This window comes from Pelecanus crispus, chromosome 29 (assembly GCF_030463565.1).
Source record: "Pelecanus crispus isolate bPelCri1 chromosome 29, bPelCri1.pri, whole genome shotgun sequence".
In the NCBI taxonomy this organism is placed as follows: domain Eukaryota; kingdom Metazoa; phylum Chordata; class Aves; order Pelecaniformes; family Pelecanidae; genus Pelecanus; species Pelecanus crispus.
The window spans coordinates 1,884,228-1,903,254 of NC_134671.1; the positions used below are offsets into that span (position 1 = coordinate 1,884,228).

The 19,027-nt window shown below is 49.2% G+C and overlaps 1 protein-coding gene across 1 annotated transcript; it reads right to left on the reverse strand.

Annotated features, from left to right (window-relative positions):
• Positions 1-5,391: 5,391 nt before the first annotated feature.
• On the reverse strand, positions 5,392-13,735 carry LOC142596236 (E3 ubiquitin-protein ligase RBBP6-like). The gene is made up of 5 exons (XM_075725321.1): positions 13,570-13,735; positions 11,136-11,235; positions 7,891-7,927; positions 6,164-6,208; positions 5,392-5,418 (listed from the first exon to the last, which is right to left on the reverse strand). The coding sequence occupies exons 1-5, from the start codon at positions 13,733-13,735 to the stop codon at positions 5,392-5,394; spliced, it is 375 nt and encodes a 124-aa protein (XP_075581436.1).
• Between the last annotated feature and the right edge of the window lie 5,292 nt (positions 13,736-19,027).

Here is a 19,027-nt window from a genome sequence, read left to right on the forward strand (position 1 = left end):
GAAGCAAAGAGGGGTGATGGGGTGAGATACTGGTGGGCAGAGCCGTATGGGGGATTACCTGGAGGGCAGGAGCACCAGGAGGAGCAGGAGCCTGCTGCTGTACCTGCCATGGCGGTTGGTCGGTGTGGGGTTTGTTGGGGACAAACAGCATTGTGGGGGGGGGTATCCCCATGGCGATGGTTCTGCCAGCACCTGCTTCATCCAGCCTTGCGATGGTTTGATTTGTCATACCACAACGACTTCCCATCTCAATGATTTCCCTGCCTGCTGATGATTTCGTGTCTGTTTGTAAAAAGCTGAAAGGGAAGCAAATATTCATTTACATCTCCTTTAAGCAAGGCGAAATTGAACAAGGCTAACTTTACTTTTCAAATACTTTCGCTGTTGTCATGGAAGCTTACAACTCTTTAGAGACAACCTGGCACATTCAGGTCACACTTTTGTTTAACGTGATTGCCTCACTTGCAAATTGATGTGAACACTGAAGTACTTGAAATACGGATACTCTTGAGTCGTTCATATATCTGTATGGTGATTTATTTTAGGGTTGGTAGCATTTACAGGAATGCAAAAAAAAATTTTATTCTGTGGAGGCATTTGTTCATGTGTCTACTGAAGTTTCATATTACCTTTTTGTAAATGTTTTTCTGCCTCTAGGCTGTGAACAACTTCAGAAACGGAACTGGCTACAAGAAAAGGCTTCCTAAGCAGATTCAGCAGCAACAGCAGCAGCAGCTGCCACCAACACCACTCCTGACACCTCCTACTGCTCTGGTGAGTGCCACTCAACTGTCTAAACCTTCCACTCTGACAATCAGCATTTTTTTGGAAGAAGAAGGTAAGTTTTATTTCAACATATGCGCTGATTGTGGTATTTTCGTAGAGCTTATTTTCCAACTGTTTGCATTTATTCACAAGGGCTACCAGGATCCTGTACAAAGACAGCCAGCATTAGCAAGCGTTCTGGGCCCCCAAGGACAACCAATATCCACAGCTGGTAAGTGTCTATAACTTCAGGATTTCCTTAAAAGAATTATCTTCAGACCAACTGAATGGGATTTTGGGGTTTTTTTTGTCTCCCCACTCCAATAGGTCATCCAATGACAGCCAGAACAATTTGCTCAGCAGGTGTCAGACCACGTTGGGAACTGTGAGTATTCTACAGAAATTCAAGAGATGACTACTTGTAACCTGTTAAACAAGGCTGTAACATAGGACTTATACAGCAGCTGGTTTATAATGAACTGAGTATGCACAGATCGCTGTGGAGAATACAAGCAGTAATTAATTTTTAGATGTCTTAATTTGAATTGGCTTTAAGAAAGGGGATATGTGCTTGCAGTAAGATTATTTAAAACAAAACTCCAGTACAGGACGGAAAAGAGGACTCTGAAAAATGAACTCTTTTTGAGGAAAACATAATTACATATAAAAATTGGCATTTTAAAATTGAGCTTTACTGTCTTGAGGCTAAATCATGTTTTCTTGATGTTTGATACTGCATGGGTGCTGTTAAGATTTGCTCTTTTTGCATCTTACTGCAACAAAAATGATTTGCACTGCATGTAGTCGCAGAGGAGTGAAAAATTCCCGTTCCCATACCAGTAGAGGCCAGTATACACCACCAGAAATCAATCAACAGCTGTGGTAGTTCATGAGAGAGAAGTGAGTGGAAATAGACTTACCCTTCCTGGATGTTTTTACACTAACAAAGCAGCAGCTGTTGTGTCTTGTAAGCAGAAACTCTTACATGTCATCAAGTTCTTCACTCTGCAGTAGCATCACATCAGCAGCTGAAAGAAGCTTTGCCATAAGCATATGGGAGAGGAAAAAAAAATAACCCAAACCAAACTTGGGAGGAAAAAACCTGGGGAGAATGAATGTTTTGAATTATCTTCATTATTTTTTTCTGTGTTGTGTTTTCCTTAAGGTCCAAGTCTCCCTGTAGGGCTTCATCTTACTCTAGAAGTTCATATAGCGACTCCAAGTCAAGGTCTGGTTCTTCCCGCACTCGCTCCTCCTCTCGAACATTTAGACGTTCCCATCCTTGCTCCTACTCGCGATCGCCACCGTATCCAAGAAGAGGCAAAGGGAAAAGTGGTAACTCTCATTCTAGGTCAAGGGCACATGGTTATCACTGGTCAAGGTCAAGGTCACCCCATACTGAAGATCCCGTTCACGACCAAGGTGTCCAGTATTTAGAGGCCAGTCTCGCATTAAACAGACTATACCTCAAGGGCAAGGAGAAAGGCAGTATCTTAAGAGACACAGAGAAGTTCCACCATATGGTAGGGAAGCTCACTATGGCAGATCTGTTGACTTCGGAGATCGATCTGAGAAGGAAAGATACAGCGCGTGGGAAAGGAAGGTGGACACCGATGGTGAAAGATCTGCTCAAATAGAACCTCCTGTGAAAAAAGTGAAGAAGGAGTAGCCAGACACAGACAGAGTTAGAACATCTTCCTCTTAGAAGGATAAGAATATTTTGATACTATCCCGTAAAGAGTAGTTCCCACTTTGGGAAGATAGAAGGGGAGTACCTTTTGCGGGGGACTGCACTAGCCATTCTGGACCATGGACAATTGCATGGCTGTTTTCCACTTTTCTTTACTAGCGTGTGTATAAACACAAATCACATGTTATAAATAAAGCTAACATTCTTTTAGCCTCGTGTATTCCCTGGCACGTCTGTATTACATTTCTAAGTAGCATCTTACCATAAAGGAACAGAGAAATCTCAAAAAAAAAAAATTAAAAAACAGGAAAAATCGTGGAGTGGGAGGGAAGACTTAGTCTTAGTTAGAACTAATTCAAGTAAATGAGAGAGAAAGCAAACACATTTCCTTCTTGTTTGCTCTGACTGTCCCTGATTTGGGCTGTGGGTGGCTGTCGCAGGGTGGAAGCCTTGCATCTCTCTTTAGAAGTCCTCTCTCCCTCCCCCTGTCAAAGCACTGCAGCCTCAGGTGCTTCTGGGCTTGGAGACACAATTAGCTTCATTCTTAAAGCTACCTCAGGTCTTGGTCTACAGGGTGCGGTTTTGGGTTTGCTTTGGTTTCATTTAGTTTCTTTTTTTTTTTTTTTTTTCATACGTGTATCCTTGTATGAATTTCAAACCAGAAGCTGGATCTTAGTGTGGCAGGAATAAATCACTGGAAAGCTTGCTAATTCTTGTTGAACAGTAAAACAGCAAACCTAAAATTAGTGAAGATTTTTTTAAAAAAAGATGCACAAAGCTTATACTTTGAGTATTTCTTCATTGTCTTGCTCTTCTGTTAGCTGTCATTCTACACTTGCAAATTTGTGCTGCTGTCCTGCTGTTACTGCAGCCAAAGCAAGAAAGTGGATCCTTTTTGGTTTAGTATGACTATTTCAGTAAGTGAAAGGATCTCTGGTTGGCATTTGTCCTTAGAGGCTGCAGAAGTGCAGAGTCATGCCCATTGTTTTAGTGCCATCAAGCACAGCTGTGATCCTTCCTGGCTGAATTTTGAGTTTAGCCAAGCTATTGGGTTTTAGGAAACCACTGTAATTTACATGCAGCACTGCAGCAGTGAGATTAGCCTTTTCCTGCTATTTTCTGTCCCCTTCCCCACTTGCTTTGTGTTAGTTTCTGTTTAGTCTTCTGTTGGAAGTGGGAGTTAATACATTGACTGTCAGTTCTGGGTTTTGGGGTTTGTCTTTTCTTTTTCTATTTTTTTTTCCCAATTCTTCTGCATTATTATCTTCGGGTTTCATCCAAGTTGCATACATCGCCTGAGGATGGAAACATTTACCCTGCTCCTGGGAGCAGGGAGGGCTCAGGAGCATATCTGAAATGCTTGTACAGCAGGGCAGGCAGTGTGAGAAACAACCAAGATGAACTACAAGCCTGGGTCCATTCCCAGAGCTAGGATATCATTGGTATCAGTGAGACTTGGTGGGGCAGCCGGGTGTCAGCTACAGCTGCTCACATGCTGGAGTGCAGGGCAGTCCTGGGAGAAAAGCAGGAGCCAGGCACGTGCGTTGCATTTGCTGAGCAGGGCTGGGTCCCCGGAGGGCAGAGAGCAGTGGCTTGAAGAATGGCAGCCTCAAAGGGCGTGCAAGGTGCGGGAGCTTCCTGCTGCCACCCTGGCTTGTGGGGATAGAGCTGAGGCACCCAGCCGAGTGCAGCCTGGTCCCTAGGATGGCAGGGCAGGCTCTGCCTGAAAGTGGAAGAGCTGCTCTCAGGGCCCTTGAGGCGTAGCATGGCTTCATGGGCACCAGAGCTGGGCCCCAAACCAACTGGCTCAAGGCTGCTTTGGATTTTGGAATGGACCTGAAGGTGGTGCCCAGTATCTGCTCAGAGCAGACAGAAGGCGGCCTTAGAGCAGACAGCTTGTCTCCTGTGGATACTCTGCTATTGCAGCCCCAGATTTTGCAGGTGGTTAAGGGGGATTGATGTGAGAGGTGGCCACACTTGACAGAAAATTGAAGGAAGACTTGTGGTCACTTTGGGGAGAGGAATCTGGCAGAGACAGCAGTACCCAGGAAACCCCATCAGTAATGGCATGGAAGTCCAAGACGACCTAGCTAACAGCGCCTGAATGACCACATCTGTTCCCAGGTGTGGCAAACATGGGAGCAAGGGGGGGGGGGGGGAAATAAGCAGGGGTAGGTCCCTTGTTTGGGAGGAGGCAAGGGTGGAGAAAGGCGGGAGTCAAGGAAGCTGAGGGGGGTGTACAAGCAAATGACCACAGGCAGAGAGAGGCACTGCAAAGTGAACAGCCAACTCTTGTAATGAATTAAACAAGAAGCTGGGATCTTGAAAACTGAAACTAAGTCCCTCTTTTCAGCTGAGGGAGGGAGCATCAGTGATGCCTTCAGGCTGTGTCACAGCAGGTTCCCCTGCAGCCCCAGGGACAACACAAGGGAGCCCAGAGGGGCAGAGCAAGTGCTGCCTTGGGCTGGTGCTGTGCTGCTGAGCTGGGCCGGGCTCCTGGGACACAGGCAGCTCCTGGCAAGCAGGCAGCGCTGCAGAGAGACAGCTCTGCCCAGGAGCAGCTCCTGTGCCAAGCGCAGCAGGGCTGAGCGCAGTGCCTGCAGGCAGGGAGGGGAGAGGAGGGAGGCAGAGAGAGGTTAAAGGCAGTGTGGGGTGGGAGGATGCTGAGAGCTCACTGCAGGAGAGATCTTCACAGCCCTTGACATGGTAAGTCACTGGCTGTAGGACAATACCGGTGCAGTTCCTGGAGGGATCTCCTGAAGCTGGTACATCCCACAGCTTACAGGATCTTACAGGATACAGTCATCTGACACAGTTGAACAGCCAGGACTGGTCCCTGTCCCTGCCCACTGCTGCAGAATAGGGCTGACTTCTCAAGAGCCTGTGGGCAGATGCCCTGCTCCTCATGGCCCACACGGCCAGCACCAACCAGGGCTTCAGGCACAGAGCTCAAGGAAGGTCTGCTAGAAAAAGAAAAGGGTGTCTATGTATGACAGGGGGAGTGTCTATGGGAAATGGCTTTCATTTTGCTCAGAGAAGTCTCCCCTAACTTGTCACTATCTTTTTCTCCAATGACAGTCCCCATGCCCAGAGGCAGCAGATGTCCAACAGCAGCTCCATCACTGAGTTCCTCTTCCTGGTGTTTGCAGACACGCGGGAGCTGCAGCTCCTGCACTTCTGGCTCTTCCTGGGCATCTACGTGACTGCCCTCCTGGGCAACGGCCCCATCATCACCACCATAGCCTGTGACCACCACCTCCACACCCCCATGTACTTCTTCCTCCTCAAGCTCTCCCTCCTTGACCTGGTCTGCATCTCCACCACTGTGCCTAAAGCCATGGCCAATTCCCTGTGGGACTCCAGGGCCATCTCCTGCTTGGGATGTGCTGCCCAACTCTGTCTGTCTGTCTTTTTCATTTCAGCAGAGCTTTTTCTTCTCACTGTCATGGCCTATGACCACTATGTTGCCATCTGCAAACCCCTGCACTACGGCACTCTGCTGGGCAGCAGAGCTTGTGTCCACCTGGCAGAGCATGGCAAGCTGAAAAGTCCTTCACTAGCATAAGCAATACTTAGCAACAACTAAAACACCAGTGTGTTATCAACATTCTTCTCATCCTAAATCCAAAACACAGCACTATGCCAGCTACTAGGAAGAAAATTAACTCTATTCCAGCTGAAACCAGGACCGTATCTATATATACACACCTTAATAAGCTGGGTCAGAGAAATACATCCAGAAGAGTCATCAATCTGTTCACAAAACATTAAACACATATTCAAGTTCTACAATCAAAACACAGCAATAGTTCACCTCTACTGTAGCCTGAAAGGCTGCATTGTATCCTCTGAGTGTCACTGAAAGAGGCATTTCCAACCCAGTGTAATCTGTATTTGTTCAAAAAAGTGTCCAAACCTGTGACAGCTCCAGAGTGCCTCTGTGGTTAATGAGAAGAAACCAAACTCACCAAACCCGCCTGAGATCAACTTACTGCTCCAGACTATCTCAGAGAGGGACCCTTGTCAAATGCTCACAACTGCTTAAGAGTCAAAGGGGTAAGGAAGCTGCCAATTTTCAGCTAAAAAGGAATTTCTGAGAATAAATTGCAGCCACACTCCTCCCTCCCAGCTACCTATGGAACAGCTTGCAGGAATGAAGTCCTCAGGCCACTGGTTCGTAATGGACTGCTGTGTTTGTTGAGAACTAATGACTGGAGGGCAATTTTTCCACAAGGAAAAAGGGGAACTCTTCGCTTGCTCCTTTTCCAGTATACTCAAGTCTATTATGCCACAAGCAGCACTTAAGCTTACACTAGTAAAACATTACCAGAAAGACACTTGAATCACTGCTTATTATGCCTGAAGTTGTTCAAAAGCGTAGAATAACATTTCACAATGTAAAATGAACAGCTCTCCTCAAGGGGTCACTAACTGGATCAGAAGAGAGTAAAACCCTTCCTTGGAAAATGCTCTTGTCCTTTAGTGCCTAACGCAGTGGAAGAATTCAAGGGAGCAGTTTTAGCAGACTCTGGGGAAAAAAATCTCTACATGCAGAAGATGATTCCTCACTCCAGTTCATCATTCCTTCTCTATATGTTTAGAATCATACGGTGGTACACTAAAGAAAGGCTTAACTTCTGGGAAATTAAAGCAGCATCCAACCCTGAAGTCACCCAGCTCCAAAAGCATACTGCAGGCAGAAGTGAAGACAAATGACAGGGATTTTACCCACAAATGCACCAGGCTCTAACCTTGTGCCAAAATTTATACACTGGGGTTTAGGTATTTTCATTTGCAGACAAACTATTCAACTAAACTGCTTCATCTGAGAAAGTGGAAAGATCAAATGCAGAACTTTACAATAGCACTTTGTGTAGCAACGATGTTTAATTTCACGGCAATCTATGAAAGACATTTATTCACTCAGAGGGGCCCAAAGAATATCACTTCAATCATACAGTTTTAGGAACAAACACCCAGGTATTTAAGGACATGGAAAGGAATCATTTAGCTGCACAGAACTGTCCTCAAAACATATGGGATACGTGGCTTATCGTATTTGTTTGAACACCCAAATCAAAAGTAAGAAACAGTACCAAGTTGAACAATAATGGTTTCTCAGGGGGTTTTCATCACATTTTCAAAAACAATTAGGCAAAAAAAAAGTGTTTAAAAACAACAGCTAAGTGATACAATGTGAAAATGGCAAAAAAATGCACTCCAGACAATTTGTATTGCAAGAATCAAAAAGCACACAACAACCGATACAAACATACAAACTATTATGCTGAATCAAATACATTCTATTTACAACATATACTCTGTTTTACTGCAAAAGAGATGAAATTACTGTTTGGAAAATTAATACAAGGCTACATTGTTTAGAATTAAGTGCCGTGTGTAGAAAAACAGTGCGAGACTGTGGTTTTACATACTGGTTTTGATGGTCCACGCACTGGCTCTGTTCGACTTCTGCAAGAAGAAATGGAGGTGATCAGAACTTAAAATAGAGCACGTACCTCCTGAAGATGAGGAAGTACAAGGAAATGCTTGAGATTATCACACAGTGGTTTCTTCGTACATTTCCCTTCAAGAACGTACTACAAGGCAAGTAATGCATTTTTGAAGGCCTCTCCACCATTACAGCATACGGTCAGCATTCCCAAACATTAACCACTCTACCAGCAGTTTCTGCAATGTTTCCAGACAGAGGAATCAAAAGCTAATCTGCACGGCTAGTTTTCAACGTTACAACAGCAGTGCCATTCTTTCCTTGTCCCCACACACAGGGATTTAGTTGAGCTTTGATGCCAGCAGCATCTGTCCTCTCACTTTAGGGCAGCATTACAATACCAGGAGAGGGTGCCACCCAACCAGAAACGGAGGATGCATTCACAAGGCAGCACTGAGCATCCATACTTAAATTAACCCCCCAAACAAGGCCATGTTTATAAGCACAATGCTGTGGCGTCCACAATTACTCAGTAGTGCCTGAAAGCACTGCAACAACTGCTGCAGTAACATGCCCAAAGTTTACAGGCAGAGCCACACAAATTCAGGGTTTTTGGCTGGCAAGTGCATCACAGGCACCAGGATGCTGCTGTACTGTTTGTTCAAGACACACTGTAACTCATCAGTATACTTTATTTATGGGGAACCCACATCAGAAGGACATGGCAAAACCACAAGCTAATAACACCTACTAACTGTGGTGGAGAGGCCTATCTTTAAGAAGGCTGGAAAACATGACCATTCAAACAATGCTAATGTAGCTGATACACAACTGAACTGTGTGAATACAGAAATGACAGCAATAATGCTGTAGGCAGGATTGCATTTGAGTGTCTGTCATTTTAATCAATACGCCTGATTCTCTGTCCTCTCTAAATCTTAGGAATACAGAACTAAAACCTGGAGCACAGATATCAGCTTAGGGTAAAAACAGACTTAGAAAGAGAACTAGCAACAGTTGGCAACGTGCTAAACTGCTTCCTGCATTTCAGGTTTGGAAAGGATTAACTATTCCTTCATCGTACTCGCACAAAAGGCAATACACTTTGGGATATTGTTCTTTTTCTCTTGCCTGAAATGGATGTTGTCTTTAGGAAACTGATACGAATCCCTTATGAATGGAACTTCTTGTTTGCACGGTTCGCCAGCTGGCAACCCTTGGTCTTTCCTCTACAGCTAGGATGCAAAACCCCCAGCCTTGGGGCATAAGAATACCTGCCATATCCCACCCTCTCTCCCCCAAAGGCAAGAAAGAGTCAAACCCCAACAATCAGACACTTCTGAGATGGGAACAAGTTCTGAGTTCCCACTACGATGTGGCTCTGTCTTTACTATAAAAACAATAAAAGCAAACAGACATAGCAAGGAATCTCTCCAGACAGAGGAAACAGGATCTACATCCTGGGTATCAGCAAAATCAAGCCCCTGAACAAGCCCAAGAGTATCATCTTAAAAGTTACCATTGCTGCAGTTGGAACCCTGTGTCCCAGCAGGCCTGAACATGGAAGTTGACTTTGGGACAGATACATTCAGCTATCAGAAGTCCTGGTTAACAGGGGAGGTCCCTGATGACTGGAGGCTTGCCAATGTGACGCCCATCTACAAGAAGGGCCAGAAGGAGGACCCGGGAAACTACAGGCCTGTCAGCCTGACCTCGGTGCCGGGAAAGATTATGGAGCGGTTCATCTTGAGTGAACTCAACAGGCAAGTGCAGGTCAACCAGGGGATCAGGACCAGCCAGCATGGGTTCATGAAAGGCAGGTCCTGCTTGACCAAGCTGATCTTTTATGACCTGGTGACCCACCTGGTAGATGATGGAAAGGCTGTGGATGTCATTTACCTGGACTTTAGCAAAGCCTTCGACACAGTCTCCCATAGTATTCTCCTTGGGAAGCTGGCAGCTCATGACTTCGACGGGCATAGTCTTCGCTGGGTTAAAAACTGGTTGGGTGGCCGAGCCCAGAGAGTAGTGGTGAATGGAGTTAAGTCCAGTTGGCAGCCGGTCACGAGCGGTGTTCCCCAGGGCTCTGTTTTGGGGCCAGCCTTGTTTAATATCTTTATCAATGATCTGGGTGAGGGGATTGAGTGCACCCTCAGTAAGTTTGCAGATGACACCAAGTTGGGTGGGAGTGTCGATCTGCTGGAGGGTCAGATGGCCCTGCAGAGGGACCTGGACAGGCTGGACCGATGGGCCGAGGCCAACTGTATGAGGTTTAACAAGGCCAAGTGCCGGGTCCTGCACTTGGGTCACAACAACCCCATGCAGCGCTACAGGCTTGGGGAAGAGTGGCTGGAAAGCTGCCTGGCTGAAAAGGACCTGGGGGTGTTGGTTGACAGCTGGCTGAACGTGAGCCAGCAGTGTGCCCAGGTGGCCAAGAAGGCCAACAGCATCCTGGCTTGTATCAGGAATAGTGTGGCCAGCAGGAGCAGGGAGGTGATTGTCCCCCTGTACTTAGCGCTGGTGAGGCCACACCTGGAATGCTGTGTCCAGTTTTGGGCCCCTCACTACAAGAAAGACATTGAGGTGCTGGAGCATGTTCAGAGAAGGGCAACAAGGCTGGTGAAGGGTCTAGGGAACAGGCCTTATGAGGAGCAGCTGAGGGAACTGGGATTGTTTAGCTTAGAGAAGAGGAGGCTGAGGGGAGACCTTATCGCTCTCTACAACTACCTGAAAGGAGGTTGTAGTGAGGTGGGTGTTGGTCTCTTCTCCCATGTAGTTAGCAATAGGACAAGAGGAAATGGGCTCAAGCTGCGCCAGGGGAGGTTTAGGTTGGAAATTAGGAAAAATTTCTTTACAGAAAGGGTGGTCAAGAATTGGAACAGGCTGCCCAGAGAGGTGGTGGAGTCACCATCCCTGGAAGTGTTCAAAAAATGGGTAGATGTGGCACTTCGGGACATGGTTTACCTAGTTTATCTAGTCTACCCTTGATTGGTTTAGTGTGGACTTGGTAGTGTAGGTTAATGGTTGGACTGGATGATCTTAAAGGTCTTTTCCAACCTAAATGATTCTATGATTCTATGATTACAATCTACCCCATGACAACAAAAATTAACAGTGGCTTTAACAACAAAGATGCAATCTGAATGCCTCTGTAAACTAATATATCCACAAAAGCAGCTAACACACTGAAAGCCCTAACAAAGGGTACAATGCTGTATGGATACTTACACAACATAGGTTTTGCTGGTACCTTTGACTCCTCCAACAGGGATTCTCCTAACAATCACCGATGAGTTCTTAGCAATCAGGGCATTATCATCTGTGTATTCTGAAAACAACACAAATGCAGACAAAAACTGTAGTCACTTTGTAAGAATGTATAGTACTATGACATTACACATCACTTCAGGGAATCCCTTCACAGGTATGAAAGCAAAACTTTAGAGGTAACATTGTGCTTTTAACATCTCAACACACTAACGGGACATTCCTAGAAGTCTTCAGATTTGGTCATCAAACACAAGCAGCAAAATCATTTCTGTTCTTTTAAAACAGTTTGTTGTTTGCCAACAGCACAATGGTCTCCAAGGTCACTCAGGACTGACAGAACACAGAAGACAGCCTGCCATCTGCATTAAGACCAGGTCAGAGGCCCAGCTGGGGTTTGTTGTTTACGTTGGTCTGTTGTATTTTGCCTGAGAAGCAGAATAGCACATGCTCCAAGTGTTTTCAGTCAGAATGTTACAGGGCAGGAAAGAGCATTCCAGAATCCTGAGCCCTCGAGTTTACAGTTCTTCCACAATCCTGTGAGAACATCTATTCCAAAAGACAGGTCAAGAAATTCAGATCAAATTAAGAGGAGGCAAGTTGAAATGCATCATTCCTGAGTGCAGGCTTTTTGAAGAGAACTCTGCCTTTATAGAACATGCCTCTAGAGTAAGCATGGAAGAGGACACCCCTGCCCCCCCTGCTATTTAAAATAGGACCCAACCATCCAGTATAGCTTCCCAGCATCTTCAAAAGAGTCCATCAGATCATTTTTTCCACTGACATTTAAAATCCTGTTACCTTTTAGCGAGTTTAAGCATCTACATCTGATGAATAAAAACTGAAATTCATGGTTATGCATTTCAAGCAAAAATTTGGTATACGTATACATTACACTGAAATGTATTCTCTAGCTTTGCTCTGAAAACCACAGGGAGATTTTTGTGTTTTCACATGGAAAACACCCTTAAGAAAGCTTCAGGAAGCACCTCTGTCACTAATACACCAAGTTTAATATTTTAGACTCCTTTTACAAAGGTCAAAGGGCAACACAACCGACCTAGAGGAGGATCTGGTCACTGGTGAACAAGAGGGATGCTCTTTAAAGCATGACAGATACTCCTTCTTTAACCTCACCTTTAGGGAACACCACGCTTAACAGAACCTAGGGAAGCAGACACTTTTTCTTCACCGCATTCTGAGTACGGATGAAAACAAAGCAACACACTTTGTAAAACTGGTATGATGTATATTGCAGTAACACTTTATGGGGTAAAATCTTTATGAGCATCATTTTCTCTTCTAAAACTTTGCTTTCTGTTCCTCACCTTCTGTAACAGAATCCACGTTTGGCCTATTTCAAAACATTTTTTCTCCTGGGGATAATAACTGGGCTCCATCACAGTTTATGACCATCCATCAGTCTGGTTTTAAGGCTCTGTTTGACACAGACCCAACTATTCCAGTAGTGACGCCAGCCAGTTGGCCATTCAGCCTGCTAGCATTCATGAAGCTGACAGTACCTTAGCAATTGAAGACAAAATTCAGAGACCCTTCTGCAGAAAAGCCCTTCAGGCAAATTAACCATTTTTCAAAAGCTCTTGACAATTTCATTCAATAGAAATAGAAAAATTCAAGACTCCTGAAATGTATCTCTATCTACGCGTGTCATGCAATCCAATGGCACCCCTAGGACCCCTAACATTGTGCTCTTAAGTCTCTTCACAGACATTCTCCTGAACATAGTTTAAATATCTTGTTGTGGTTTAACCCCAGTCGGCAACTAAGCACCACAGAGCCGCTCACTCACCCTCCCCTCACACCCCACAGGGATGGGGGAGAGAATTGCAGGGGAAAAAAAAGTAAAACCCCTGGGTTGAGATAAAGGTAGTTTAACAGGGCAGCAGAGGAAGAGAAATAGTAATACTACTGCTACTAATGAGAAAAGAACACACAAAGCACAAAGTGATGCCCTTTGTGATGCTGTTGCTCACCACCCGCTGACCGATGCCCAGCCCATCCCTGAGCAGCAATCGCTGAGCCCCAGCCAACTCCCCCCACTTTCTATACTGAGCATGACGCCCTATGGTATGGAACAGCCCTCTGGCCAGTTTGGGTCAGCTCTCCTGGCTCTGCCCCCTCACAGCTTCTTCTGCACCTGGCAGAGCATGGGAAGCGGAAAAGTCCTTGACTGCCACAAACACTCCTGAGCAACAACTACAACATCAGTGTGCTATCAACATTATTCTCATGCTCTCATTCTCAATCCAAACCACAGCACCACACCAGCTACTAGGGAGAAAACCAACTCTGTCCCAGACAAAACCAGGACACATCTGCAGATAAACAGGGAGCTTTAGGTGCCCAAGGCCCCGCGCCCGCCACCCCCATGCACCTTTGTTGGTCTGGGCGTTGCTGATCTGCAGGTCGCAGTTGGCCGCCTTCAGCTTCTCGCGGCCCATGATCTGGCGCTTGAGGTCACACAGGGGGATGTGGAGGCCACTGAAGGTGACCGCATCATAGCTCAGCTGGGAGGAGAACTTGTAGTGGACGCACGGCATGCTCCTCCTCACAGCCCAGCGGGCGGCCACACGATGGGGAGTGGCCCCCGTGGCCCCGGCTCCTCCTCCGCTCACTCTCTCACATGCAGCGCTCCCAGGCCCGACCGCTCGCTATGGCCACTCGGGCGCCCGGCCTCAGCATTCCACCCAGGGGTTTCCTGGATGACAAGTGCACAGGCTGCCTCCAGTGCCTCATGTCACCCAGCGTGTTACGGCAAAAGGCCTGCATCATGGGGGCACGGCAGCCCCACCCTCTTCCTCCTAACCCTGAGCTCTCCCTAAAGGCAATCGCCATTCCTCCACACCTTCTTCCAAAACCTTCCCGTCTACCACATCCACTGAGCAGGCAAGGGAGATTCTCCAGAAGCCCTTACGTGAAACCCATTCGAATAAGCCAGCACGCTGGCCATTTTTTTCCTGGAGGGAGTTCATCCAGCCCTGCACACTGCCGCATAACGTGGATGTTTGCAGAGAGATTCACTTGCTTTTCTGCAGGAAGCCACAATCAAACTAAAGGTAATGGTAAGAGTTTGGCTGCCACTACGGGCCCAGAGCATCCTGATTGCTCTGAGTCATCTCCTCTGGGTCCCAACCTTACTGGTTTACCTGAACAGCCCAATCCGGCACATGCTAACCCTTGCACAGGAAATCATTTGCATCATTCAGACTTACCTGAAGATTAGACTACCCTATTTGCACAACTACCAGGGCAATACTGGATAGGTGAAGAAAGGGCATTCCAGGATTTACCCTCCACCTGAGCTGAAAAGGGGATTCTAAGTGCATTAATACCTTCCGCACAGGTTAGAACCGCTATCTCTTCTGCCTCTGGAGGTCGTAGCTACTGATAGTTATGGGAAGAAGTGTTACAGCCCTCTGATGGAATGTGGCACTAAGTTCCCCCTGTCTGTAACAGCTTTTATCCCTCGTTTATGGGTTGCAAAACTCGAAAGAGCTATTGTGAATGTGTCAAGAGAATTAGAAAAAGCCATTAATGAAACCGCAGGGAGTATTACAGCCCTACAGGAACAAATCAACTTATCACCACAAATGCTAATACAGAATTGATTAGCCTGAGACCACCTTTTAGCAGCACAGGACACAGTGTGTGCATTGTTGAATCACAGCTGCTGGGCTGTTTATGTAAATCAAGACCAGAAAAATGAAACTGATTGAAAAAAAAGAAAAAGACTCATTTAACTGTATGACATGAAGTAAGGCAGGGATCTTCCCTAAATCTCTTTGGCTGGTTAACCTCTTGGCCCCCAAGCTCAGGTAGAGGACTGTGAACTAAAAGGATTTGGGTTGTTGCATTCACTATCGTATTTTGCTTTGTAATTGTATGTGTGTGTTTATAGTGTTGTATACCTTATGCACTCAATTTCCGGCTTATAAAATGAATAGTATAGTGTGAGCCTGATGGTCCAAAGAAAAGGAAGTAAAATCTCATTCCCTAACTATTGTACCAATTAGTCTTTAGACTATGAACTTGTATGAACTTTCTTAAGATACATCGAGCTGACACCGTATACTGCACCGCCATGGTTCAGCCAGCGTGCCCAATGACCCCAGCTCTCTGCAAGGAGAAGGACAGCCCCCACCCTGAAGAACAAAGCACACCCCTGCACTGCCCAGATCATGCCAGCATCCCAGCCCCTCCCACACCTCTGGGAAACCCTCCCCTTCTCTGGCAGCAGAGACAAGGAGCTGCAGCAAGACCCACTCCAGGGACGTCTGGATCAAGAAAGCAGCAGATACATGATGACGACACAGAGACAGAGTTGCTTTGCAAAACAGCAGCGTGTGTGTGTGTGCGTGTTCAGTAACGATTTGTCAAATTGCGTTGGACCTCAATGCTTGAATGGTCTAAGAACCACGTGTCAGACCACATTCGGGCTGCGCCAGTTTGAATGGGACAGCTTGTGCGCACGAATGCAAGAATTCCTCTTGTAATGCTGTACTTTGCCTCCCAGCCTCTCTCGTCGGTCGGCACGGGCCACTTGCCAAATTTTCCTGACAGCTCCCCAGCATGGCCACACAGTACCAGCACTGGTTCCACCACACTTGGGTGCAGCATCTTCCCCCTCTGGGGCAGAGACGGGGAGGGAAAACACAAGCCAAAAGCACCCCATCCTCACTACCGGGGCGGGATGGGGCAGCACACATATGTCAGCATCGCAGGGCCACCGGTGGTGGCCCCATGCCTGCCCCTTGGAGAGGAAATTCACCTCCCCGCAGAAAGCATGCTTGGGATGGGAAACTGTTGGGGTGGGAAACAGGGCTGATGCAATCATGGTTGGGATGGGAAGCCATCATCGGGATGGGAAATCACCATTGGGATGGGAAACCATCATGGGTATGGATGGGAAACTATGGTGGGGATGGGAAATCAGCATTGAGGACAAAATCATCAGCAGGCAGGGAAATCATTGAGATGGGAAGTCGTTGTGGTATGACAAATCAAACCATCGCAAGGCTGGATGAAGCAGGTGCTGGCGGAACCATTGCCATGGGGACGCCCCCCCCCACAATGCTGTTTGTCCCCAACAAACCCCACACCGACCAACCGCCATGGCAGGTACAGCAGCAGGCTCCTGCTCCTCCTGGTGCTCCTGCCCCCCAGGTAACTCCCCAGACGGCTCTGCCCACCAATATCTCACCCCATCACCCCTCTTTGCTTCCCCCAACAGGGAGGTTCCCTCTCCGCCTGCCCATGGCATCGGAGGTATCCAGCATCACATTCACCACCCCGGCCATGCCGCCACCGGTCACTGCCTGTGTGCTGCCTTCTGTCCCGGGGCTGATGGTGTCCTCTGAGCCTGCCCAGCTCCACACTGTCACCTACCAGCTGGCCCAGGGCAGCGTCTGCCAGGGAGTGCCAGGGCCCCTGGGGGCCCCGGGGCAGGGGGTGCAGCTCCATCGCGCGGTGCCGCTTCCCCCCGGGGTGCAGCTCCCCACCGTGGTGCAGCTCCCCCATGGGGTGCAGCTCCCCACCGTGGCTGCTCCCTTGCCCTCTGCCTACAGCTGGGGACAGCCGGTGGTGACAGGGATGCTGCTGCCCCACCAGCTGATGGAGCTGGGGATGGGGGCCATGGTCAAGGGGCAGCCCCTGAACCCCAACAGTTCCTGCTCGCTGCACGTCCCTGCCTGCCCCACCGCCCTGGCCCCCCGCCACCCCACGGCTCAGCTCTGGGTGCAGGGCCCCCCTGTGCTCCACACCCTGCCTGGCAGCACCCAGAAGCCATCGGAGGCCGCCAACAAGGACACAGCGGCCATTGAAGATGGTGACCCTGCTGCCAGCCCCCACCAGCGTGCCCTGGCTCCGCTCACCAGCAGAACTGCAACAAAACCCAAAGGTGAGGTTTGGGGGGTAGCAGAGCCTGCAGGTGGGCGGCCAAGCTGAGGAAACCCTGCATCACCCTGGGGTTGGGTTGCCTTTGTTTGCTATTTCAGCAGTGGTGACCACCCCGGCAGCCCCAGGGAAGCCCACGGAGCTGTCCAAGCAGGGGCCATATGCCTTCACCAAAGGGATTCCTGAGCAGGTACAGAACACCACCGCCAACTATATGCTCACCTGGCTCAACAACATGGACAGCGAGGACACTGTCCCTGATGTCCCTGACAGCCCCAGCTTGACTGACTTCCTCCACCAGCTCCCCAGCCTCTCTGAGTATGCGGCAGATGGCGGCTGCCCCAAAGAGCAAGCAGCGGTGGCGGGTCTATGGGACAGCAAGGACACCGTCTCTGATGTCCCTGACTTGTCTGCTTTCCTCCAGGAGTTCCCCGACCTCTCCGAGTACGTGGCGGAGGGCGGCTGCCCCAAGGATTGAGTGGTGGCGGCAGGGCTGGGGGACAGCAAGGACACCCGCCCTCATATCCTTGATTTCCCCAACAGCCTCACCACCAACGCTTTCCTCATTGAGTTCCGTGAATTCTTGGAGGACACGGCGGACAGCAAGTGCCACCAAGACCAAGCGGTCGTGGTGCGGCTAGGGGACAGCGAGAACACCACCTCTGCTGCCAGTGTCCCCAGTTTGACCACCAAGGTCCCTGACCTCTCCAAGTACGTGGCAGAGGGAGGCTGCCCTGAGGAGGGAGTGGTGGTGGTGGGGCTGGGGGATGGTGAGGACACCATCTCCGATGTCCCCAACATCCCCAACTTGACCTCCTCCCTCAACAACCTCCCCCACCTCTTGGACTACAGGGCAGAGGGCGGCTGCAGCAGACAGCGAGTGGCGGCGGTGATGCCCCCGGCTGCCCCCCGGTGCCATCCACCCCGCATGGACCAACTGCTGGAGGAGGCACTGTGGAGGCAGCCCCGGGTGCTTTTGACCCGCTTGCCACTGCCGCCGGGCACCGTATCCTGCCAAATGGTGGCCAGCTCAGGAGAGGCGGGCGGCAAGAAGGCCAAGCGCTCCGTGCCAGCCAGCACCTGCAAGACGCAACATGCAAGAGTGAGTGCCCCACGGGACACCATCCCACCAAAGAAAAAGAAGATGGTGGTGGTGTGCCGGGTGGCCAAACACTCAAATACTCTCTTGCAGAGGAAGATGGACGGGGACGGCGATGCAGCAGGCGGCAGCGGGCAGCAGGCAGGAAGCAGCAAGCGGAGAGCATCCAAATCCAACAACGTCCCCGCCAAGCAACCTAGAACCCGGGGCGATGCCAGGGGTAAAGGTCCTTTGTGCAGCAGGAGGGGACAGGTTTAATGCAGCCAGTCCACCAAAACCCTGCAGCATGGAGTCCTTAAACCATGGGCCTGGGGCTCCGGCCCCGCGCCCAGCCCAGGGACCCTCCCCCAGCCCAGTCTACTGAACTGTGCGGCTGCTAAAAGGAACCACCGCCCCGAAACAGCATCCCCACCGCGGCCTGGTACCAACACCCCTGCTACCGCCATCTCTGCCCCTTCCTGCCGCTGACAGCCCCACTGCCAGCATCCCCACCGCAGGCGGGAAACAGCGTCCCTAGGAACAGCATCCACACCACAGGGCTGAGGACACCCCGCAACGACCTGAGGGCACTTGCTGAGCTCCATCCAGAGTTTCCACCCGCTGGGGCAAAGAGTGAAGGTGGTGGGGCTGGGACACCAACTGCCCGACCTGGAGCCACAGCCCGGCCCCAGCGTGACCCCCAGACTCCCCAAGACCCTGCCCGCGGCCCCGAGATGCAGCGTGGCTGACTCCAAGCCCCTGCCTCAGGCAGGAAGGAGACAGCACTGGAGGCAGCATTGAGCAGCAAGGCACACACTGGGGCTTCTGCCAAACCCAAGCAGCCAAGCTGGCTGCGCCTGTC

Coding starts and splice junctions, on each gene's coding strand:
- LOC142596236 (XM_075725321.1), bottom strand. CDS start 13,735: ATGCCGTGCGTCCACTACAAGTTCTCCTCCCAGCTGAGCTATGATGCG. Junction 6,209..7,890: donor TGCGTGGACCATCAAAACCA/GTATGTAAAACC, acceptor TTTTGTGAACAG/ATTGATGACTCTTCTGGATG. Junction 5,419..6,163: donor CTCTGACCCAGCTTATTAAG/GTGTGTATATAT, acceptor TTCTTTTTCTAG/CAGACCTTCCTTGAGCTCTG.